Raw genomic sequence first — 24,495 nt, forward strand, 5'->3', positions numbered from 1 at the left:
AAAAGAAAAAAACAAGTTAATGGGAAAGACATAAAAAAAGAACTACACAGAGCTGCACTTTAAGAGATCATCTGGGAATGCATATAACCCCTTCCATGCAAAGGAAAGGCGGAATTATGGAAGCAAATCTAATTATGTCTTTGCATTAAATATGAAGCTTTCTGAAAGACTCTGGTAACAGTTCACTTGTTCCTACAACAACAGCGGGCGGCTGGMGGTTCCAGTGCTTTTCCAGGTCAGGGAAGGACAGCACAGGCAGCATCCTGCGCAAAATAACATTGAGTCACTTGAGCGGCCTTTCGGTTGAGATCCCAGCAGGTTACTGCAATCCACCTGATGCAAAAGCCCATGGAAATGCTGGTGAAGAAAGTCACAGGGAAGCTCCGTTACTAGCTAGGTCTAAGCTGGTGATGTTTCTTTTCCCTGGGGAGGAACTGCACTGGACAAGTGTGGCTGGTACAGGACTAGACCGAGGGATTCGCTCCTTCTTGGCCTTTCTGAAATGCTCTAAGGTAGGAAATGYGTTGTGGACAAGTAAGAAAAAGATCCCATGGAAGGGAAGGCCCCCGAGCTCCTTTGCAGAGGGTGCTTACGGGCAGAACCCACTCAGCAGGTCAGCGAGAGCTGCAGGAGCTGCACGGGGTGCTGCAAAGTGCCACACTCAGGAAACCCTGCAATGTTTCTCTCGCACTGTGGAGAAGGAAGCTCATTTCTTCTGCTTGGAACCACTTCTTGCCTCGCTGCTGGGATGAGTTTGGCATTCCTGGAAGCAAGACAGCACTGGAGCCYGCTCCAACGGAGAGCCGGACTGTTACAGCTCACCAGGACCTGCACAGCCCGGCCCATGAAGCTGATGAGTTATGGATTTTTAATAAGCTTTTGAAATTAAAGTCCTTGTCCTTTCTAGTTCTCTTTTCTCAGGAAGCAAGTTAACGCATGAAACACTGCCACAGTRTATGATCTGACAAATTAGCTTTAAGATTTCTCCATCAGCAATACTTATGTATATAAATAAGAATAATGGCTGTGTTTCTAAGTGGAAGGTGTTAATATGTAGCATGTTTTATGTCACAGCGAGCAGCAGCTGAGGTCGGGAAGAAGCATCTCCACTGAGGAGCACTGCAAAGCAAGGAATGGACACTCCTCCACTTCCAAGCAAGAATAGATTTATCAGCAGTTTGGTCCGTGCTGGGCTTTTCTCTGTCATCACTATTACTGACACGAGGGCTTTGGGACCCTGTAGTCCACAAGCCACCCTTGAGGAGTCAACATCAAGCCTGTTCAACTAAGGTGTCCTCAGATTACCTGACTCTATTCCATGTGGTTCAGCAGTGACTATGAAAGCCACAGGTGTCTGTGACTAAAAGAAAACTGTAATCTGGTCTGAAGCAGTAAAAAGTCTCTAGACAGCCACCAGGTATGGGGGTGCTGGAGAGAACTAACCTGTGCATCAATATTCCTTTCATAAATGGCTTTAGTTGACACAAGGGCAATACTTCTAAGGCTGCTCAAATCTGGAACATCCCAGCTTGATCAACAATGAACATGTCACTGAATTGTTGGGCCTGGTTTGCTCTAGGTCCAAAATATTTTTTTTTCCCTTTTCTTGTTTTCATACAAATATACAAAGTGTGTGTAAAAAGAAGAAAGACAAACTTTTAAAAAGTGAACTTTGCTGTTTAAACGACAGTCAAAGTTCCTGCACATTCAGAGACTGGCAACATGAGCCCCACCAGGCAGGGACCCAGTGCAGCTTCCATCAAAGAGGAGAGCTTTAACCAAGCTGGGTCCRTGAAAGAGCAAGGAGACTGAAGACATGAACAAGTCATTTCAATCCACCTCATTCCTCCCTGTGATCTCAACTCTTCCTCTGGAAAGCACATGGAAGCCCCTCTTGCCCACTCAAAATCCTTCTGGAAATAGTCAAAAAATTTGTTATCACCTAAATAGAAAAGAGGAAAAACACAGACTCTTTGCAAACGGCCCTTTGATCTGTATTAAAAACAGCTCTCAAAGTTCCTCAAGAGTTAGAATTAGTGGGGCACGGGTGAGGGGCAGTTTAGATGCGGGTTGTAAAATATTAAAAAGTGCTCTGCAACTAATTTGTTTTATGTGTGTATGTGCGTGTGTGTGTGCGCATATATACATACACAAACATGCACATACACACACTCATATATACATATATATATATACACATACATATATATATGTACACATACATATATATGTACGCATGTATAAAGTTAAAAAGTTCTATACGATATGATTAGACCAAGTGTCCTTGGAAGGTCACGACTGGAGAGGATGGGGCCTGTTGGGGTGGCAGATGGGGCACTCGTCCTGCTCGGCGCACGTTTCACACAGCACAGCATGTTGGCACGGGAGCACCACGCGGTTCTTGTCCTGACACTTAAGGCATTTCACTGACTGCATCTGAAATACCACCTGCAAGACAGGGAGACAGGGCAAAACATAAGCAAAGTCACAAAGCAAAAGCGCTCCCCTCCTGTACTACCAAGTTTGGGGAGCGGGGAAGGCCTTGCAGCTCTCTGTGCATTTTATTTATGTGAACATACACACACAAGCACACATTTTTATACACACACACACATACACACACAAAATACAAACATTAAAAACATACAAAGAGAGGGTTTGATATCTGTGGAAGCAGCAGCAACAAGGCTCTACCCTGTGATCCCCTGCACTCACCTTATCAACTTTCTCCAAGTTTGCCCGCAGCTGCTTCTGAAGTGTATAAAGTGAAGATAGTGACAGAGTTTCCAGGTCAGAGAAAGAGCGCAGAAATTGAGGGTCCTGGCCTGCATGGATCCTCTCCAGCTCCTCCTGCAGCTTCTTCACTTGCAGCTCCAAGGCTTCCCTCTGTTCACGAGCCAGTTCGCATTCCATGTTAGCCGTGTTGGCGCGATCATTTGCTTCCTCTGCCTCCTTTTTCCAAGCATCACAGGCCTGCAAATCCCAGCAAAGAGCACAAAATAAGAATTTTGTTTGAAAACCTGGTCAGCATGAAAGAGATTATTCTAGGCAGAAATATGCATATCCATACACTATTCAGCAGGAACATACTCTGTCCCATCTGCTCTGGTCCCCAATTCTGAAAGGGCCTTGGAACCTTTTCTTCAAAAGGCTGCACATTCTGGATAACCTATCCAAGTGGATCTGCACTCCTACATATTTGGCTCACTCAGTTAAGAGAATTAATTTTGCACACTGATAAATTGCCAGAGATTTAAGTCAATCTTAAATTGACTTAAGGTCTAAGAGACTCCCAAGCACTTCCATGCAGATGCCAGGACACCTGGCCTTASACTGCCAGCATTATGAATGTCCAGTACATTGACTCTTTCTTTCCCAAAGGCAGGAGGTGAACAAGAATGCTTAAGAAAATCTGTTTTATAAAGCCTATAACCCTTCACACATCTCAACATCTGCAAAGCCTGCTGTTTAAAAGGCTGACACCCTCCCCAGTCCCTTTTCCTGGAGCTGCCCAGGTACCTGTTTGGCTTGTTTCCACGACTCTTCCCACTGCTTTATTGTGCTGTTGGCTTCATCCAGTTCTTGTCGTAGCCGTGCCAGCTCCGCAGCACCTGGACCTGACAGAAATGCAGGTGAGGTACTGGGCGAAAAACTCCCCGAAGCAAAGTGTTCCCATATGCTGCTGTTCATCCCATTTAAACCTGTTTCACAGGGAAATAGAAAGGGTTATGTCAAAGGAGCTGGCATTTTCCCCATTTCCTTCCTCCCCATGACATCCAGAATTCAAAATGTGTGTATTGCAGAAAGAGAAAACTACCTTAAGAATCATTTTCAAGCCCACGACCCAGGAGTCCATCACTGGGAGACTTCAGATGGAAAGTCACACACCTTCAGGCCTCCTCTTTTTTAATTCAGTGAGTGACCAAGAAACTCAGCAGAGTTTCTTGTGAACCACGTTGGCTTGAGAAGCACCTGTGTTACAGCTAATTTGACCAGCAACTCAAACTCCTCTTCTTATATGAGAATGTCTGAATTGCTTACTACCTTTCCTCTGTGCAGCAGAGACATTAGTGTTGATGAACAGAGTGGGTTTTGGCTCATATGGACAACTCAGGTAGTGTTTCCACACAAATAACGCTAGTTTTAGGCCTTTACATCATTTTGCTTTTATCTCTTCAGCTTGGTCGTTCAGCTCTCACTTCCCAGAAAGCCAGTCTAAAGTGCTCCAATGTATAAAGTGCTATTTGCACATGGAAAAATCAGAACTAACTGGAAAACCCTGTTTGAAAGGAACTGGAGGTAGTGGAAACACCAGCTTCATTCTGTGCTGAGTCTCAGCCCAAAGTGACTGGGGCTGGAGGAAGACTAATCAATCCTTTCCCCAGTTCAGCATGTTCAAATCATTTCCATCCTCAGAACCAACTTCAAAGCTCAGGACACAAAGCAGTATAAATCTATGGTAAATAAAACTGCCTATTTGTTACCAACTGAACCTAAAGCATGTGCTCTTTTAATAAGATATATTTACCTGACATAAACACACACATCCTGTACTTGAGGGACAACTGATAGGAAAAGCTCCTATCCAGAAAGAGCGACAGAGTCATGTGGACTCTTTTGCACACAGACAGGCTGGTTTAAGAGAAGAGTCATTTTCATTTAAAAAGCTGTTAACTACAGGGCGCAGACRTGCCTAAATCCAGTCGAATTTGATAAGTCAAATTAGCCTAATGAAGTTAGAAACTCATCTCAGAGAAGCCAAACTGACTGTGTCTGTAAGCAGGCCCTGAGGCACATGGCCTCTCACTGAGGCCAGTGGCAGTAAACTGCTTAATAATTCGCTGAATTTGTTTCTGAAATGAAAACAAGGCTTTTTTAAGAAGTTTTCCTTTTCTTACTGAAACCGGGATGATCCAGCCAGCCTCAACCCTAATTAATAGCAGAGATTTCTTCTGATGTCTCGTTTCTTATACCCGTGATTGTAAAAGTTGTTAAAGCCAAACAAATAGCAACTGCAAAGCATGGAAGCATGGCTTTGTCCTGTGCAAACAAGGGATATAATCACACAGATAAGTGCATGGAACAATAGGTTACAGAAGCATGYAATCATTTTATTGTGTTAGACTGCACAGTACAGATTAAAGCATACCTAAAATTTGAAGAGGCATTTACTTCTAGTACAGAAAGAGAGAACTTGTTTATGTCACTAATGCAGAAACGGGCAGAKCAAGTGTTACTCGTGCCTTGAGCATGAACAATTTTCTCTCTCAAGGTAACCCTGCATCTTGACAGGAAGACAGACGTGGTCCCTCAGCTCCCAGGTCTGCCAGCTTTGTACTGAGGAAGCTCCATACCCATTTCCAGCTGCTTTATGGCCCCTTGTAGAAGAAACAGTCCCTCAAATAGGAAAGAAAGAGGTAAAAGGGACATAGCTGGAGCACTCTAATCTTTTTTTTGCTAAGCCCACACTGCAGAGCAATCTGTGCAGGGCACCAAACAGGTCTCCTCTCAAGCCAGTCTAGCCTACGAGCATTCTCAATGGCACATTGTAATTCCCAGCTCAATTAAGCTGAGCTCAAGATCCAAAGCTGAGTATCAAGAAATCACAGTACAGCACTGGAAGCAGAAGRGGCTGAGCTCTTTTTTCCCCTCAGAGTCATTATCAGAGCAACTTATAACCTATCTGCCACTGTTTCCTCAGTCTATAAAAWAGAGCACAGAGGGAGCTGCTCCCTTGCTCTCAAGGCTGATTATTGGTGAAACAGCTTCCAGCACKGTTGCTGTTCTCACAAGAGGTATCAATGGCAGCAGTGAAATAATACATTAAAATYGAAGTTAGCTTAAAAGAAAATACTTACATGACACAGACAGGCATGTACATGGGAGACACACACTGTGCATTTACCTAATGATCCATGAGAAGCTGATGTCCCCAGGAACGTGTTTTCTGATTGGCTTAAGTGTCCCTGGGGTTGATGGAGGAAATGCGATGAGAGGCTGACCGGTGGAGAAGGAGAGGCAGAGTGAAAGGAGGCAGAGCTTCCAAGGGACCCGGGGATATTTACAGGAGCAGAACTTTGCAGCAAACTCCCACCTGGACAAAGAACACACAGAGAGGATGGCTATGTATGACCATGAGGGGTGGGCCAGAGCACAGCACAGGAGCGCAGAGCAGGAGGTCTCGGCTTCCTTCTCTCCTCCCTAAACCCCCGGGACTCCTTCCACTTGTCCTTGTGTTTAACCCTCCTTTAACAGAGCACTGAAGCTGCCATCCCATTAGGCACAGGCAAAGAGACCCGCCACTATTCAATGGTCTATTTGGTTATTGGTCAAAGCAATTAAAGGTTTTCTGAGCGGAGTTCAGGCCCTCACTGTCCAGAAGCTGTATTTGATATTTTAGGAATGATTTTGTGAGGCAAATTTCACTTCTCAAACATCTCCTCTGCCTACAATACCTCCAAATAACCCATAGTGAAAGAAACTACCATGTTCTATGTAAGGTCAAGTCATGACCATAACTATGGAAGAAAATAAAAAAAAAAAAGACTACCTTTAGGCATACTCAATAGCTTGAATCTACCAGTAATAAACAAACGAGAGAGAAAATAAATAAAAATAAACCCACATCCTGSACCAACCTCCAAGAGCATTTCCCTTCCCTTACACAAGAGGTCAGTCTGCCTGCCCCGTACAGGGATCTCAGCTCTGCTCTCCACTCTTCCCATCTCCCTTCTCAGAAGGCTACCRGTTAACATCCAGATGTGGAGGCAACTGAGTGTCCACACTGCTCTTCCCTCTAAGCCACTGCAGACAGAAGTGGTATAAGCAGGGCTATCAGCATAAACACACAACAAACTCCCTGATGAGGTTGCTGATCTTTGGCAGGGAAATGGAAGTGATATTCTTTTAAGTGCTCCTTTCACAGAACACCTTTCATACTGCAATACAATGTCTAGCAGGAGTTCCCTTGGCAACGACTAAGACAACCAGTGTCAGCTCCCATTGAAAACCTGTCTCTCAGAGCCAGGGTAGTCAGAAACTCCAATCACTTCCAAAAAGCTACAAGGGGCTTTGCTTTTCCCCTGGATGTTCACTAAAGACAGGTAAAAGAGGCCTAAATTCTGCCTGTTAAGGGCAGAACCTCCAGGTTAACACATGCTGCAAATCAGCAGACTGTGATGATGCCCTGTGACAGATGGACAGCAGTCCCAGGTCAGTGAGCTTCCTGTCAGCATTAGGGAGAATTTTCTGCTTACAATGCAAATTGTTACACTTTGGCCTGGTTTTAAAAGCCATCAGATGCCTTCTAGATTCTACTTGCACACTAAAAATAAAATAAAACACAAGAAATCAAGCAAGTCCCATTCAGTCTCAAGAAACATCCCCAAGATATCTGGGCCTARTGGCAAGAACTCAGCTCTGCTTGTCAGCAAGGGAACATTTGCACTTGGAAGATGCTCAGTGGTTGCCAGAGTTTGTTACAATCGCTGTTTTAACTAAGCAAGTTTATTTGGAGGTTCAATTTAGAGCTCTACTGGGCTGGCTCCATTTAGGTGACTAGACAACACTGCTTGGCAGAAGATAAGGAAAGCTCTGTTGCTTTCATGTACCTATCATGATGCCACTTGTGTGGGGCACCGTGCTGCTGTCAAATGTCTTCTCCAGGGCAGCCACTCCGAATTCATTCAGGTCCAGGTCATCCAAGGCAGACTCTGCCAGACACAGAGGGACCAATTATGTTATAAAGGACCAACAACTTCAAGAGACAGGACGGCCCAAAGAGCCTGCACACAGAGGAGCCTCTGCTCACTACCTGTCACTCTGCACAGCCTTATTCTCCATCCTGTGCAACTGCCATAGTACGATTTGACAGAAGCACCACGGGCAGCTTTTCAGTTCAGGTTCTTCTGCCTGATCTGACTTTCCAAGGTTTTGCCTCAAAGTATTCCCAAATGTTAGCATAAAGAACTGATGAAATAACAGTGGTCCCCACAAATCTTCCCCAAACTGCTCTTTTGAGGCTGTCTATAAYACACAAGAACACTGCCCTATGAAGTGTCTGGAGCTGGCTGATGCTTTGCCATTATTTTGCTGAAGAGCCACTCAGGAAAGSAATACCAGCAGAAGGGAACACTGCTAAATACCACTTCTGAGGTCCAAAGGCAAAATAAAGAAGCTTATGCAATACCTGCAAACGTTATTAACTATCTGAACGTGTCTCTTCACTAATCCTCATCAATATAACTTCATCCCACGCAGGCCGACTCATCGCTACTATTATTTTTAATCAGTGTAATGACTTCACCCCAGAAACATCAGATCAGGTTACCAAAAAAATTGCACCYATCTAAAAGGAGTAATTCTTCTCTCCAGAGTCTCCTATTCTTTTTCCTCACAGCCTCTGTCCCACACCCTGTGAAGAGCAAGTCTTTGCAGCTACCTCGTGGTCGTCCTTACTATAAAATTGCCAGAAACCTCCCAGAGGGTTTCATGCCTGCTCCAAACCCTTTTTGCCACTCTAACAAACATAAGCTCATGGCTCTTCATAGCATCTGACCCTCTGAATGCACAATAAGGGGCACACTGGCCTTCTTGTTGGTCCTCTGGGTTCATTTCATCCGTAATGTCCCACAGAAAATGTCAAATACGGTAACAGTCACAGGTAAGAGTCTTGAAGCCTGTGGCTTCAAGAATCAGCCAACACTCAAACCCACAACAAGCTGGAATTCACTGTGACATCCACATGATTCCAGTTCTCAGACTGGAGATCTGTATCTGAGGAAGCCCTGTTAGCATAAGTAAAAAAGGCAGAGTTACCTATGACAGATTCAACAGTGTCACTGGTTGGGTAGAAAGGGAGGGCATTGGCATTCATTCCTGGTATGCTGCTGGTGCCAGCAGGGCTTGGTGGTGTTGCAGCCAGACTGGAGGTGATACTGGAGGAGATGCTGGATGTCAGTGGGCTCCCCACGGGGAGAATCCCTAATATGTCCTGAAAAAAGACAGTTTTAAAAGGGAAATGGGTAAGAAATGAAACAGCTCTACAGAAAAACCCTATTTTCTATGGGATTTCTACATTCCCAAGACACACGCAGGAACGAGCCAAAGATCAGCAGCAAACCTGTCTGTTCCTGCCCGCTTCCAACCTGACAGATGGCTGGTGCTGCCACTGGGCTGGGGGTGGGGGACAGATTAACAGCTTTTCTTTAATTTCTGCCAACTGTTTCTTTTCAGTATTACAGAGATCCTTCAGAATGCCKCAGAATTAACTCTCGTGACCCACAGGCTGCATGCAATCATAGGCAAGGGCCATACAATCACTCACTTAGACTTAGCTCAAAACTAAAATGATTTAGAGCGTGATATTAAATTGTCTTTGTTGGATCCTTGAACTTAGATGACTCTAGAGATCCATCTCAGCTCTATCTTTTGTAATGTGGAGACTCTCTCTGACACTGGTCGGACTTGTGAATTTATCTTGAATTTGTGCAAGCATAACCATTTACCAATAACCCATCTAGTCCCCATCCCACCTTCATAAAGTTGAGCATCCCCAACAGTGTCTAAACTGTCATTTTTCCTGACAGAGCTGCCTGGATCCACAGAGTTTTCTAGTATCCCTGGATAGAGTGCTGAGCACCCAGGCAGGCTCAGAGCCCTCCTGGCTGTGCCTTACCTGTTTGGGCTGTAACAACGGTTGCTCCTGGCTCCTGTGTTCCAGTGAATGGGATTTCATTTTCGCTTGCTGCAGGAAGTGCAAAGAAGAACAGAAATCAAATTTAATTTTSATTAGCAGCAAAATCTAAAATGGCCAACTGCTGGCTTTGGAGCAGCCACAGGAAACACTGGTCTCCTCTCCTGCAGCTTGCCCTGCACACTAGAGAACTCGGAGAGCAGGAGAGCACAGCAAATTCGGAACATCCCAAGCAATTGGCTTTCTATACATCAAGACATCCCCCTTAAAGTTATGCAAAGATTTGTCACAATCACATCTGCCTTCAATGCTGCTAGTCTCCTGCTAACACAAAGGACATCTTAAGAACCGTGACCAAAACTGAACTGTTTTGCCTGGATGCAAATAACTTATGAACCCTATCAGCACCTATTAAAGTCAGAATCAGAGAGAGGCACACGCTATACATACACATATACATATAGGCAGGTGTAAGTTATTTTTCTTTTTTCCAACTTYGGGAAAATAAAATATGCTGGTTATTTTTCTTCCAGCTTTTTTTTTAAGCTTCCAACTAGAACTGCATAAGCTATAGAAGAAGGGAACAAACAGCCTCAAGAATAAAAAAAGTATGAGGAAGAATCAGGACAAAACTCGCAATTTTCTTTTTAATTAGCTATGCTTTAGTTTTTCTTAATGGCAATCTTAGAAGAAAAAAATCAAAGCATTAAAAAAAAAGTAGTCTCCCACATCCTTGTAGCTCAATGCTACAGAACATAAGTGAGGTCAAGSCTGGCTGGAATTTCAAAACTGCACAAATGCCAGCACATACTTAAGAGTTTTACTACCYAGCATAACAATTAAGTTTAAGGACCTTCCTGTGCTGAGTCCTTAACGGATTCCAGCGCTCTTGCCTCAAGCCACAGACAGTTCTCAGCTACAGAAACCAGACTTGGGAAGGAAGTGGCCCCAAGGGCTTGTCACCGTGTAACGGTCTGGTCCGAAGACCTTATTTCTCTCCAGCTACTGCATCCGAGACAGAGGGAAAGGGGAGATAAATCACTCCCCGCGGGCACACAAAGTGCCTGCCATGAGTCAGGTTGGCTTATTTACACCTCTCCTGCCCAGGCCAGCCTAACTGGAGAAGCAGTCCCGGTGCAGAAGGTCTGCCCTGGCATTTCTAACATGGGCAGGCGCCGCATTGGCACAGGAGGGCTGCACCAGGTACAACTGCAGCACACGAGCCAGCGCAGAAGGCATGTGCCTCGACTCTTTGGCTTAAGCCATCTTACAAAAAATACCAAATATAGCTCAAGAGGGACCATATATTCAGACAGACAAGTGTGCAGCTGCACAACTGATCCCTTGTTTTATTTAATTAAATCATTTTCTCTATTTAGCTGTGCACTATGGGGAGATACGGGATGGAGGCGGGGGTGAAGGCCAGTAAGTGGTGGAGATGCAGCCGCTGCCACCCTGTGCCCCGTGCTCTGCGTGTCCCTGCTCGGGCAGGCGGGGTGGCCTAGCTGATCTCTAGAGGTCCCTCCCAACATGAGTGGGTGCCACTTGCCGGCGCTCCGTGTGTGCCCGTGCGGCAGAGCCGGCGCCAAGCTCGTCTGTTCAGTGTGCGCGGCAGATGTGTCCCGTGAGYGCATCTGTGCGCGTGTGATAACCCAGCCGCTGGATCACCCAGCACGTCCCTCCCTGCTCGCCGCGCGGCCCAACACAAGATGTGCTATCAGACGTCAGCAGCTACAGCAGCGGCGCCCGCCCAGAGGCACCCTGCCAGCGTGGCTGGCACCAGTGCCGCTAAACCCTGCTGAAAGCCATAAAAAGGGAGGAAAAGGAAAACAAAACAGCTCCTTAGCCCCTTCCCCTTCTGGGCTAGTCCTCAAATCCACGTAATATCAGTGCAAAAAGGAGCAAACTGATTCCTCCCTCCAAGGCAGTCTCCTTAACTCTGAACATGAAGGGTAAATATCAACACAGATACAAAGCGTACATGGAAATTCTCCAATTCACCCTGCTGCAGTCAGGGGAAGAAAAAAACAAGAGTAAATTATGGATGAAACTGAATATTGTATGGCTAGTGTGGGATAAAGCTAGTGTATCTTGGGTGCAGACTTGGTAACTCCTCCTGGYTGTGGCTCTTTCCAGCTTGCTACAGCTTTTGAGACTTCAAAAAAGCATTTTTAGCCTTAACTACCAGCTCAGACTTATCACAAAGCTACATGGAACCTGTTAACACAGAAGCGGCCTCTCTCATTCTAATAGATAGAAACTATTTCTATTGTGAAACTTTACAGCCCTATTTGCAAAGCTGAGTAGGAGTCTCCAGTATTTTCACAGGAGTGGTGAGGCGAGGTGCCTAATTATTAGGCTAATTTAATGGGTATAGGAGAATCTCTGGTGCTTGCTGCAGCCAAAGGGAATTAAAGATGGAGGAAAAAAAAGTAATTATAGATTAAAACTAAATTTAAAACAGGCCACTTATGAGAGACCTAATTTTGTGCTTAGAAGTCTGGCACAAGGCAACTGTGATTACACCTGTCTATATCCTGATAGCTATTTATTCCAGTCATTTAATGCACTCTTTTCTACTTAATTAAAAGCCACATGAGTAAGGAGATACCTGAACACGGTATCTTTGCAGCACAGCCTCAACCCGAGCCATAACTGCTCATCCTCTGGCCCTGTTTTGAAAAGCCCTATTCATGCTCCATCCCCTTTCTCCTCGGCTTCGGCTCCCTGCCCAGTTTCTCCGAGCAGGGCCTCCCTGGCACCCTGCCTGGCTGGCAGGGAACAGGGGTTCTCTCGTCCTCCAGTTTTGGGTTCTCTCCTCCTTTGCAGCAAAGACACTTTTTTTTTTAAATTTCTAAAGACCTGCTACCAACTCCTGTGCCCACCAGGAACGCCAGGATGCCAGCGTGGTTTGCGCTTCTCCTGCAAGCTGTTGCTTCTATTTGTAATTTCCTAAGTCAAGTTCATATTAAGCAAAACAACAGAAGCATTTATAGACAGCCTACACACATATTAAGATAATCTTTATCTGTCAGTAAATCACTCTAATTGGACCAAATGGTGTTCAAGGCTGATCCTACTGCAAAGTTTCTGCATGGTATTTTCCCAAAGTTGTAGGTACAAATAAGTGAAGCAAGTCCCACAAAGTTTGCTTCCGAATTCAACCACTTTCTGCAAGATCTTGTCTGGGCAGAATATTTCCACTGTTTTCCCACAGCAGTGCAATACAAACAAAGCAGCATAAGTATAAGCTTAATAGGGCTAATCTCTTTAATATGGCAGACAGGAGTTTAAATGAAGTCAAATTGAAAGCAACATTTCTGGCCAACTCTGCTTTCAGCAACTTAGAACAACTCCTCAATTTAGAAGAAGTAATAGCTATTTGTGTCTGCACAAAATACATTACAAGTTCTCCAAGAAAAAAAAAAAACTATTTAGAAGTAAGAAGAAAACCCATTTAGAAGCAATAACAGGGACCCAACTGTAGTTTGGCCACAGTTGACTTGGAAGGGATGGTAGGAGAAACTATTGGCTCTAATATCTCTAATATCAAGAAAGGCTATTAACTAAAAAAAAAAAAGTTAGCACTGTGAAAAGTTCACACAGCAAAGGAGATGGAAGAGATTGTTCTGGGCTTAGGGAGTAGTTTGAATAAGGCGTTACACAGAGAAGGGGACAACTGGRAAATCAGAAAGGCAAGATGACTGGGATATCCAGAAGGGATAAGAGGGAATGTCAGGTGTCGTCAGGGTAAGATTACAAAGGTTCTTCAAACAAGAATGAGGAATTTAAGCTTAATACAGAAGCCAAAGGAGAGACACAAGGAGCTGGGAGATGCAAGAGACGGCTAACATGGCATCTTAACTGAAGAAATCAATGGTGAAAACAGTAGAAGAACCAGAGTCACAGGGATCAAGGTAAGAGTTCAGAGTGAGAACAGAGAGGAAAGGATGAGTTTCCATGACACAACACAGCAAGACCAGCAGCTCTTGGCAAGGACTTGAATACGGAAAAAAGAAAGAGCAAGAAGTGATATGCAGGAAACTACAAGGTGAACACAAGACAGAAGTGGTCAGGAGTTAGGAGGAAGAGAAAAAGAAAGAGAAAAAAGACAGTTCAACTTTTACAAACTGTGATAGCAGTTAGGCAGAAAAGAACAGATGCAAGACAGAAGAGACTAGGAGAGAAGTTGAAAGTAACACCATAGATCTCATGACTGCTAATGGGAGTGGTGCTTTCTCCTTTTCGTTCCTAGAAAAACAGAAATACATTCAAGCTAGACTGGGCAAATTCTCAGTCTTCCTCCTCCCCCCCTCAGACTCCTCCAGCCAATGGTCCCTACTAACCTGGCATTTGAAACTCTTCAAATACTCGGCCCCCACCTGATCTTCTCGCTCAAACCCAGGTGCCTTCTTGTAGCTGCCGGCCGCTGTTACTGAGTCTGGAGGAAAACCAATGCTCTCCAAGCTGTGGGGTTTTCCGATGGCGCCAGGAGGAGATCCACATATATTAGATGGGCTTCCGAGACTGCTGTTCCTACAAAGGATCTAACAGAAGGAACAAGTGTCAGGAAAGTGCAGGGAGGGAGCAGCACAGACTCCAAGAGGAGAGGCGTCTCAGGGGCTAGCTCATTCACTTCACTGTTTGAGCACTGATTTTACTGATAGTCAAGACCAGTGTACAAGCTTCTAGTAAAGAGCAGTTAAAAACAGGAAAAGCAGAAGCTATGGGGTTTATGCGGTCCCACACTTATGGCTTTAGTGTCATTGTTTTGTACTGGAGTACAGATTTTTAAAAGCTAAACTACAGCTCCACAGACATTCACTCTTTCTGAGGCCTCGGATGTGACTGATCATGCTCCCAAACATGCCCGTCCTTAAGCTACAGCATGATGTGGATCCTATGGACTCTGAGATGCAGTGTGAAACCTGGCAAGGTCTCGTGGCAGTCAGCATCAAGCACATCTGAGCCACATATAACATTAYAGCCTTTTTTCTTTGGAGTTGGAAGTTTTAATGCAAGCACAGGAAAGCATCTAAAACTGCATTAAAAAAATACCAGAAGGATTTTAAACCATTCTATTCTTTGGATCGTAACCAGGGATCATAACCACATGCAACAAGGCTAGTTTTGCACTGTAGATGAAGCCACAGACAGCATCAAAGGAGATTTCAGGTAAGTTTTAAGGAAAGAACCAGTCTGGATTACAGCGATATCTCATTTCTCTGGGAGAGAAATTATTTGCCAGCATTGGCAAGAACGACTATGCTTCAAACAACATTTAAACTGTTATTGCTATGACAGATTCAAACGTAGCACAGTCTGGTCTGGCATTAGAAAGAGGGAGCATGCTGGGAGCATCCTACAATGTTTTGCTTTTATTTTTATACAGACATTCTGCTGTCCGCGCTTCCCTACAGTGGCAAAGTTACTACTCACTGTGGTGGAGGTGGGGCTAGTTGGCAGAGTTCCTGTTTTATTCCACACCTACAGTATAAATACAAAACAGAACAGGCCACGTGAGGCTTTGCTGCCAGAGGGACCTTCTCCTTTGATTAATTAATCATGTAAAATGATCACCAGCAAAGCCATATTTGTTTGCAAGCTACATGCAGATGCCCTGTGTAGCGATGAAGTCACAGAAAGAAATGTGCTGCCACTTGGCTTATATTCAAAGATTAGGAGGGACTGTTTAAAAGACTAAAGAGCTTGAGAGAGAGAGAAGGAACAGTCTATTAAGTGCAAAAAGTCCTTGCAATTTTTCCGAGCATTTAGATGACATAATCCTGAAGTGAAGGGTTTTGGTTGTTGCTGTTTTACTTCATTCCACGGTGTTATTTACTGAGAGAAAATAACACATCTAGTCTTTTCAAGATCTATTAAGAAATCTAGTTGCAATTAACTCCAGGAGAATTATTAACTGTTAAGTTGGCTTTGGTGCTAGTAGGTCAAAACTGCAGTTTTCCTTTTCAATGGGAACTAACAGGATACAATGGAAGTCCTGAACGAGTTTACCTCATCTAGACTGGTTTCAAATGAGTTAAGGTCATGTCATTTTATCTTCTCAACATCTCAATCAGCTATTTTGAAATATTGCATGTTTCAACAACAARGCAAATAAGAAAAGGCTACATCATAATTAACAAAAAAACAACTTAGCAAAAATCAAATAGCCCAGCATTCCACATACATCTAACCTTTGCGTAGCTGTTTAGCAGTTCAAAATGTTCTTGTTTATACAACTAAAATAAAGTACCTACTAATGCTTTGGGGCTTAAACATATTGCAGACTTTAACCACCTCCAGGAGGAGGACAGGGAAGGAATCAAGGATATCCTATAATGTAGCACACAATACACACAGGATAAGCCTCTGAGATTACRTATGTAAACAAACTCAATTGTCTGTATGTACTTTAGATTGTATTTGCYCATTTAATGAGAGTGCTTGGAAGCTGGGCCCAGTATGTACCTTCAGACAAGGGGCTGAACTACATGTACAGATGCTTTCCACTTTCCTGGAAGTGTATCAACAAATTCTGCTCCAAAAGGAAGGCTTAGGAATTATATAGGTGAGGGCACAGTACTAGGGACCAAAATCACTGAATACTACAGTACATTATGGCATATACTGCAAGCAGACTCCTCTAAAAAGTGGAGCTGAGCCTTAACACGGGAGTCAAGTCCTTTGTGCTTTTAGATTTCTCATGTAGGGCAGAAGAAAAACAAAGACTGAGAGAAATGCAGATTTGTAAAGGAGGGACAGGGCTTCCCTGCAGTGCTACCTACATTGCTCAGGTCTGGGGCGTGTGGGCTGGAAGGGCTCACTGGAACAGAATCCCCGGCTGCTGAGGGCATGTACATGACAGGGCCCGGCTGCGTCGGGCTCGACACCGCCGAGGATTGCTGTAAATCTTCAGTGAGAGGAGGCTCTGCAAGAAATAAAAGCACGTGAAACACCATTCAAAGCTGTACGATTGCAAGGGACTGCAGGATATTTAGGAACAAGAACAACTAGATACTCGAGAGATGAAATATTCCACTGACGCCTACTTACAAGTAATAACAAAGTAACAAAAATAAGGAAAAATCTTCTCTGGCAAATGAATACTTCTTAGCTGATATTCCTCACATTACTACCATCACCATTTGTACAATCTGCTGCTCTTCAGCTTGTTAATGTTGTTCCAAAATTATCTTTCCTGAGTGAATTGCGTGTTCATTCAGCTGTCCTGAACTGAGCAGAGCTTCCTTCTTTGCTAGGCACAAAGCTGATGGGTGTGTTATAATTAGCTGAGGAAGCAAAGTTTCCATCTGCTCCCGGTACAAACCATTACAGAAAAAGTAACAAACAGGAGAAAGGCATGCAAGTGCCAAATACACAAAAAGAAAATGTCATGAGCTTGGGGAGGGGAGCGTAAATGCTGTACGGCTATAATATTTACATCTAATATAACTCTTTATAAAAAGCTAGAGACTCTTTATAAAAGCTAGAGGACAAACCTAATGCCTATATTGCAATATCTTAAAAGTACTGATTCCAGTTTTAAATTTCTATATGTTTCTGGTCAGTAATCAGCAAAAGTCATGCTGAGATCACATAAAATAAGTGGACTCTTGTTATTTTAAGTCAGTTAAGCCCTCAGTGTTTGAGAGGAGGACCAGAAGACAGAGCTCTCTAGAAAGCCACAAGAAATAACCATCAYGGAGCACTAAGTGGTTACTATGGCTTTAAAGAAATACATTATTGAGTACAGTAATCTAGGTTATGAATAAAGCAYCTCCTAAACAAAAATACTATGTTATACTGAAGGGATTTTGTTGAACACTGTTTCTTTACTAAGWCCTCATTCTCTCTCAAGCTGGATCACATAGTGAGGTTGCAGTACTGTGTTTTGGGTGTTATAGCCCACAGCCCTCACTATAATTACCGCTTCCTATAAAAGCAACTCCGTAAATAGTAGTGGATTTACTCTCACCATTCCTTGACAAAAGCAGCAGTTACTAATCCCCTCATTTACCAAGGATAATCAAATAGCAGTGAGATGTGCTCAAGGCTGTGAAGTGAGTCAGTTTCAGAGCCCATCTAGTGACTTAACAACCAACCTGCTCTAATTCCTGCCAATTCTACACTGAGGGCAGAGTGCAGAAACTGAGTAGAAGTAGGAGGACTGGGAGTTAACTATTATCTGCAAATGGTGATAGACACCCGAATGCAGAATTCTCATGACAAAATAGCAACATTAGTTTACAGATGATGAAAACAAACACCGAAATTGAAATAACTTGCTATATATTAGACAGCTAGTGAAAATGGAATGAAGATTTGAGAAGTAGACAAAAAGTAGCCTATTTTTCTTCGCCAGGCTCCTTATGGATTTATGTTTCAAGTAAAACAATAAAAATAGTAAAATGAGCACCTTGTCTGTAGCAGCTAGCAATTTTACCCTCAGCATTTCATAAGACAACACTTTGCAATTTAGCTACGTCACAGTCCAAGTTCTACAGAAGTAGCTCTCATTTTGTGTCATAAACCTTCCCAGCTCTGATATGCAGAGAGTTGAGCGAGTGAGAGACGGGAGAGATGCTTCAAGAAACAATGAAACAAGAACTAAGGGCTCAGCCCTACAAAACACCTACTGCCTTCAGCTCTGATAACAGCTCCCAAAATAGCATTTCCATAGGAATAATCAAAGTTGAAGGGTTTTCAAAAACCAGGCAGGCTGAAGGGCACCAAGTAGAGCTTTCATGTTATCTACCCCAGCCAGAAGCCCTCCACAGCTCAAACATTCCTGAAAGATGACAGAAGTGACCACGTACGTTCTACATGTGCAAAGGCACAGAAGGGTCCTCGGGGACAGCTGCCAGACTGCTGCATGTCATTGCACTTGGTGGATTTGTAGATCTGAGGATGGGAAAAAAAATAAAACAGACATGAACAGGAAAACCACTGACCAGCAGCCCAGGTATCAGGAGTACTTAGAAGAGTCTCAACAGTAAGACAGAAACACGGGCAAAAGGCCAGTGGATTTCAGGGTGACCATTTCAATTTGTTGCTTTGAAGAAAACAAAACCCACAACAGCTATGAAGACAGCAAAATTTGCCCCAAACTGCTGAGCTCACCCAAAAGTCACCATTTGTCACAAAATCCCTCCACCTCCCTAGCAGCAACATGGATATAAAAATGTTGCAAGATAGTAAAGAGTTGATAACTGACAGCACAGAAAGCTGTAGTAGTGACAAATGTTGAAAGCGATTGTAGGAAATGGATTATTCCCCTTCCCCCAGTTTGACAGACGGTGACTACAGCCCCAAGGAAGTTTTCAACGCTATAACTTGAAGCAGACTAGGACAAGGTCCAAATCACACTCTCTGTAAGGTTACCAAGATGCTCCGGGTCTGCTCACATTAGCAGCTGGGTGGCTTTTAGTTCATGGGTATCTGTGGCTTGGTGTGATTTTCATCAACCAAAAGTGTTTTTAATGAATAAAGATGTTGTATGCTCATCTGCAGACCCACTCCTTGCTTTTAAAGGACCTCAACACGAGTCCACTCTCCTACAATTGTTTGCTCCCCATACTGTTCTTATCTCCTCCCTCAAGTTCTACCTAAAGAAAAGGGCCCCCATCAAGCAGCTCAGCTTCCGATTACTTCCAACATGCAGGTTCTCTGTATCCCAGCACCACAAAACTGCAAGCAGCCCATATATTCTCCTAGACAAACAGATCTCATACGGCTGGAATGCTTTTGCTTTTCTAGTAAACAGACCACACAGGTTACTGTACCTCCGGGTGGAATTGCTGTTCTGTGCGAGTGTGGCAGTATTGGCATGAGTCTCCATTCTCGCACTTACTGGGATCTCCCCACTCATCTCCATGCTTCACACTTGGACACGGTGAAGATCTGTTCAAATAAGGCAGCAGTGGAAGGCATCAGACATGTTTTTTGAGCTTTGCTTCCTCGGTTGGCAGCCGGGTTCGTTTGCCCCCCTTTGCTTTGCACTGTTTGCCTGGCTGCTGCTTCCCCAGCCTCCGTCCTGCTGCTACTGCCTCCTTCCCACCCTCTCCTCCAGTTTCCTAATGAAAAGGACATGGTTCAACTCTCCATGTGAAACAGAATACAACTTGAACCACCCTAGCTTAACCATATTAGCCACTGATGTGATTAGCGTCAGAGATGCTGGGTCTGTTTTCTGTTTTGGAACTGTACATTCATAGAAAGCTAATAAGTTAATTGGCTAATCCCGAAACACATAATACCCTTACACTGCTGTGTTTCCAGGGTTATAGGGTGGCCATGTGGAAAAGAGGCTGAGTCAGGTCACTGGGGAAAAGGCAAACCCATTTCCTTTCTCCCAGCTGGGAACCAGTTCTGTTTCCCAGGTCTGATTTTTTTTTTTCTGTGACCTACTTCCCTGCTCTTTATGCTCTTACCCATTCCCTCCAACAACAGCAGAGGGAAGCAGATAGCAGCAGCAGAAGCCTGCACTGAGCAGGCAGCCACATCAGCTGAGGGTGGGGAAAAGCAACACAGAAGTGAATGGAGATCCGAAGGCAAGAGGCCTTCACCTCCGCTCCTCAGAAGGCCCAAAGAGGGGCAGAAAGCAGATGGCTTTTGCCTAAGGTTTCCATTTCTACTGATGGTGTTGGGATTCCTGTTTCTGCGATTTTTTTTACAGGATTTCAGCACCAGTTAAAGAATTTCTACAAGTCTTGGGGGTGGGTAAGGGAAGCAAGAACCTCCATGATATTTTCTCTCCCAGCTTTCTGGTCTGTGCTCTCTTTTTTTTTCTCTCTCTCCAGAAAGGAACTAAGGAAAAGCCCCACTGAGATCACAACAAAAGCTCTGTTGTGTCGGAGGAAACGAGGGCCTGTAACTTGGACAAAATGTGTTGAGGGAGAAGCAGCATGCTGAAAAATCCAGCAACAGCTGAGTGACAAGAACACCCTGGTGCCTCAAAGGCAAAGCTTTAGCAGGTGGTCAGGAATGCATGTCCAGCTACAGCACTCATCACACTGTGCCTCACAATGCCCATCACCAGGCACACACAAACAAGTTGTTGATTCTGAATCCTTTACCCATGAAAGCCTTGCTGTGTGAGTTTGTTTCTAGRTGGGAAATAAATCCTTCTTTTCTTTTCCTTGCCCTTCTTGTTTAAAAAAAAAAAAACAGGAGGTTATGAAGTAAGCAGGGAAATTAGACACGGGTTCTGTTCATTGTAAAACCAGAAATGTAATGTGATTTGGCAGCATAGTTAGCAGAGATGTTGGTTCTTTGGTAGTGCAAAACTCCCAACTTAGTGTTCSTAAGCTGGAATAACAGTCCCTCAGGTCTGTCAGTATAGGCCTGAAAGATGCACTAAAAACTACTGAGTGGAGCAAATACTAGATTCTTCCTTACAGACAACCTGAAATCCTCACCACTCAGCTGGGAAACAGAAGACCCAGGAGCAGGGTACCTGTATTTGTGTTTTCTTGGGCTTCTTCTTCTATCTTTGCTATTGTGGTAGTAGGGACAGGCATAACCCTGGCGACAGAGACGAGGGGGTTTCTTACATTGCTCTGTCTTGTAATTTCCCAACACGTATGTTGTATCTGTGAAAGAAGCAATGGGTTAGCGGRAGATCACTGTGATCCATCTTTATTACACAAAAGCATTTGATGGGAGCAAGCACTGCATGAACACCAGACCTCCCCAGCCCTGCAGAGCTCGAGGGACTCACCTTGCCACCTTGGCTCCTCACTGAGTATTTTCTCTATCATTGCATGGCTAGCAGCGACTGCAGACTGGCCCTCTATGCCACCTTCTGATGTAGTCTGACCATTCTGCAAAGCTTCCATGGCCTGAAGCTCCCTTCAAGGAGACAGTCCAATGAACAACAGAGAGAAGATGAAAAAGCAAATAAATATGGATAAAACTGCAATAAACTGGAGCGCAGTAGCAATTCCTATGTCAGTTCATTCAGGCTTTTTTTTGCAACACCATCCTTATTCAACCAGCACCTGCAATGCATGCTTTCCTTCCCACAGAATTCCAGATTCATCATTTTGACCCTACCAGGTTCCTAGTCACAGCACAACTATTTTAAGGTGAGGCTCCTTTCCCCAACTTTTGATTATCCTCCTTGGAGATGCTGTAGATTGGCTTTGTCAGAAAGAGATATATTATCATCACCCCAGCACGAAGCACTTCACTGTGAAGTGGTGCTCTCCTTCAATCACCTGCCTTTCCATTTGAGCCTAGCAATTACCCTTTCCACACAGAGCCCTGACAGTTGCTAACCTGATATCATAAACCGGAGAGCGCAGGTCATGGGGCCCGTGAGCAAAGGCGCAGTGGACTCCGTTCTTGGTGCAGTTTCCCTTGGAGTCCGTCTCATGGATGCAGATTCCAGTCTTGTAGTAGCGCAAGTGGTATCGCCTCTCCGTGTCCCCCGTGGTTCTGTGCAAGAACGGACACCTGAAGCGCAGAAGGAGGGGAAGAAGAGCCAAAGTTTGGTCACAGGAGTGATGGACTCGCACTCTGCCAACACAGGATGCTGTGGCTGTACCTTGGCCAGCTCTGCCCCTTCTCTTGGGCTGTGCCTTCCAGCATTAGAGAACCCTACACCTGCCAGTGCACACTATATAACAGCTTCCCTCCCAAACAGACAACCGGATGGTTAAGCCAGCAGCAGCTTATTATTCTAGTCTAGTGACTGCCAGGGATCTGGAGAGGAGCAAGGACACTGTCAAGGCGTTCTGATATACTAGCCATGATTGAGGGGACATCACATGGCACCTACCATCTCCTCAGCAGCCCATCTAGGCTTCGTGCTGTTACTGTTTCCTGCTGATGTGCTCTTTAACAGGGCTGTGACAGCCTATCTATAGGCAGAGGCATCCTTTATGCAGAGCATGGGACAAGAAAGGAGAATTACAACACTWCTATTTTAACTGATGGCTTGCTTTCCCTCTTAGGTAGGAAAAGAAYAATTTACACCACGAATATAAAAGAAAAGATGAAATGGAGTTTATATATCGTAGCATTGAGCTAAAAATATAAAGCGTTGAAAATGTTCTGAGATAGCAACAGTTTTCACTTACAGAGTCTGAGCCAAATATGAACGAGTGGTCTAGGAGCCAAAAATCTCCTAACATCCCATTTCCTGGCCCTTCCAGTTCTCTTTTAATGAAGGAAAAAAAAAAAGAAAAAAAAAAGTACAAACCAGAGGCCTTAGGCTGGAGGATTATTCCATTCTGCTGTAACCACAAAAATCTTAACTTAATCAAGAAAAAAAAAAACAGCTTTACAGATAAAGAACTTCTTTTTCTGTGTGCGTTTGCACTGTCCCTGTAAAAGGGAACTGAAATTCCATCCTTCTATAGCATCCCTACATAAAACAGCCTCTATATTTGACCACAGTATGGTTACACTATTTATTTTKCCATATCTGTCATGTGGCTCATGTTATATTACTGTGTTAACCCTCTAATTGCTGACAGTTGTAACATACGTGACAGAAACATCTGCTTCTCTGCTCCTGTTCATAAGTTCATAGAGACTGGGAGGGAATAGGCAGCGAAACTGGCTCTTCTGGCCTTATTCTRGTTATCTGCCTTCCCGAGCTTTTAAGGAAGGAAGGAAGGAAATGACAAAATAAACAGAGAAATAAACAACATGATTTAAAAAGCGTGGGATGGATAATTCAAGGGACAGATTGGAGGACAAAGCTTCTCCTCTYAGCAATCAGCTCAAAAAAAAATCAAGCTACCCTGTTAGGAAGCCAGAGCTATTATTTGATGGTCAGAGACTTACAGGAACGTAGCCTCAGTGCATTTGCCAGTAATTTTTTTTTTCTATTTGCTTTCCTCACCACAACTTTGCTGAAGATGGCCAGGCTCGAGAGGACACAGAGATGTGAGAGCCCAGTTCCTCACTCAGTATCCTCTCTGCAGCAGGCTTACAAAACAGGGGGTTGCTGTTACAATTTGTACATGTGTTCTCATGTCACATACGTTACCAAGCTGCTTCACTGCTGACTTGCCTCATCGCTACAAGAACTGGCTGGAATCGTGACCTGCACTGATCCCCAAAGCCGCCCGCCTGAGAAGCAGGGTTCACTCTTCACTTACTCATCTCCTTCTGGGCAGATGCCTGTGGTCTCATCATACTTGGTACAGTAAATGTCAGGGCTGTAGTTGAAGGTACCATCCCGGCGGCGGATGGAGCGGCGACGACGCTGGTTGACAAAGTGCCAGTGGAAGCAAGTGTAGGGCCGGTGCTGGGTGCACTTGTGCTGCACAAAGAGAGGGCACTGCTCCGTGCGAAACTCCTTCAGGTACCTGCGGGCAGAGAGCCGAGAGAAGGGATGAGATATATCCCATATACAAATATCCCCTTTCCCTGCAGAGCCCTCGCCAAACCAAGCATCTTTCCCATGCCAGCCTCTGCTCTCGGTGACCGGGACTGGGAGCTGCTGGTTTTCTGCAAGGGGAAGTTATTGGTTGCCAGGCCAGTTAACCCAAACATCCAAGCGAAAGGCAGCTAAAAATCACTTGCTAGTGGTCCTTCGATATCATTCAAAGCAGGTCACGGGAAGCTTAGTGAGATTGTGAGAAAACAGGTAACACAGGACTTGGAGATTTGTCACAAAATAGGAGACATGTATGGGGGGAAAAAAAAGGGTTTCATCCCCTAAAGAGGCTCAGGTTAAAAAAAAAAAAAAAAAAGAAAAAAGAAACAAAAAAACACACAAAACACACACACACTTCCTTATAGTCATGCTGCATTTGCCATGTTTCAAGTTACTGAAAGGGAAA

The 24,495-nt window shown here is 44.3% G+C and overlaps 1 protein-coding gene across 1 annotated transcript; it reads right to left on the minus strand.

Annotated features, from left to right (window-relative positions):
* Positions 1–2,219: 2,219 nt before the first annotated feature.
* Positions 2,220–24,011, minus strand: UNK (unkempt family zinc finger). Its single transcript, XM_026046918.1, has 15 exons — positions 23,809–24,011; positions 21,977–22,153; positions 21,417–21,547; positions 21,153–21,288; positions 19,480–19,597; positions 18,514–18,598; positions 16,483–16,625; positions 14,041–14,241; positions 9,677–9,745; positions 8,818–8,992; positions 7,611–7,712; positions 5,906–6,094; positions 3,520–3,701; positions 2,716–2,973; positions 2,220–2,448 (listed from the first exon to the last, which is right to left on the minus strand). The coding sequence occupies exons 3-15, from the start codon at positions 21,532–21,534 to the stop codon at positions 2,293–2,295; spliced, it is 1,932 nt and encodes a 643-aa protein (XP_025902703.1). The 5' UTR covers positions 21,535–21,547; positions 21,977–22,153; positions 23,809–24,011; the 3' UTR covers positions 2,220–2,292.
* Between the last annotated feature and the right edge of the window lie 484 nt (positions 24,012–24,495).

The sequence above is a fragment of the Nothoprocta perdicaria genome, unplaced genomic scaffold (genome assembly GCF_003342845.1).
Source record: "Nothoprocta perdicaria isolate Ctin4 unplaced genomic scaffold, notPer1 scaffold_46, whole genome shotgun sequence".
Lineage (NCBI taxonomy): Eukaryota > Metazoa > Chordata > Aves > Tinamiformes > Tinamidae > Nothoprocta > Nothoprocta perdicaria.

Bases quoted from the DNA above. Each gene is read 5' to 3' on its own strand.
- UNK (XM_026046918.1), bottom strand. From the start codon at position 21,534: ATGGAAGCTTTGCAGAATGGTCAGACTACATCAGAAGGTGGCATAGAG. The intron at 14,242-16,482 runs GTAGGTAGCACT...TCCTTCTGTTAG, and splicing joins ACGCCCCAGACCTGAGCAAT to ATCCTTTGTAGGAACAGCAG. The intron at 6,095-7,610 runs GTACATGAAAGC...TTCTTTGTCCAG, and splicing joins CACAAGTGGCATCATGATAG to GTGGGAGTTTGCTGCAAAGT.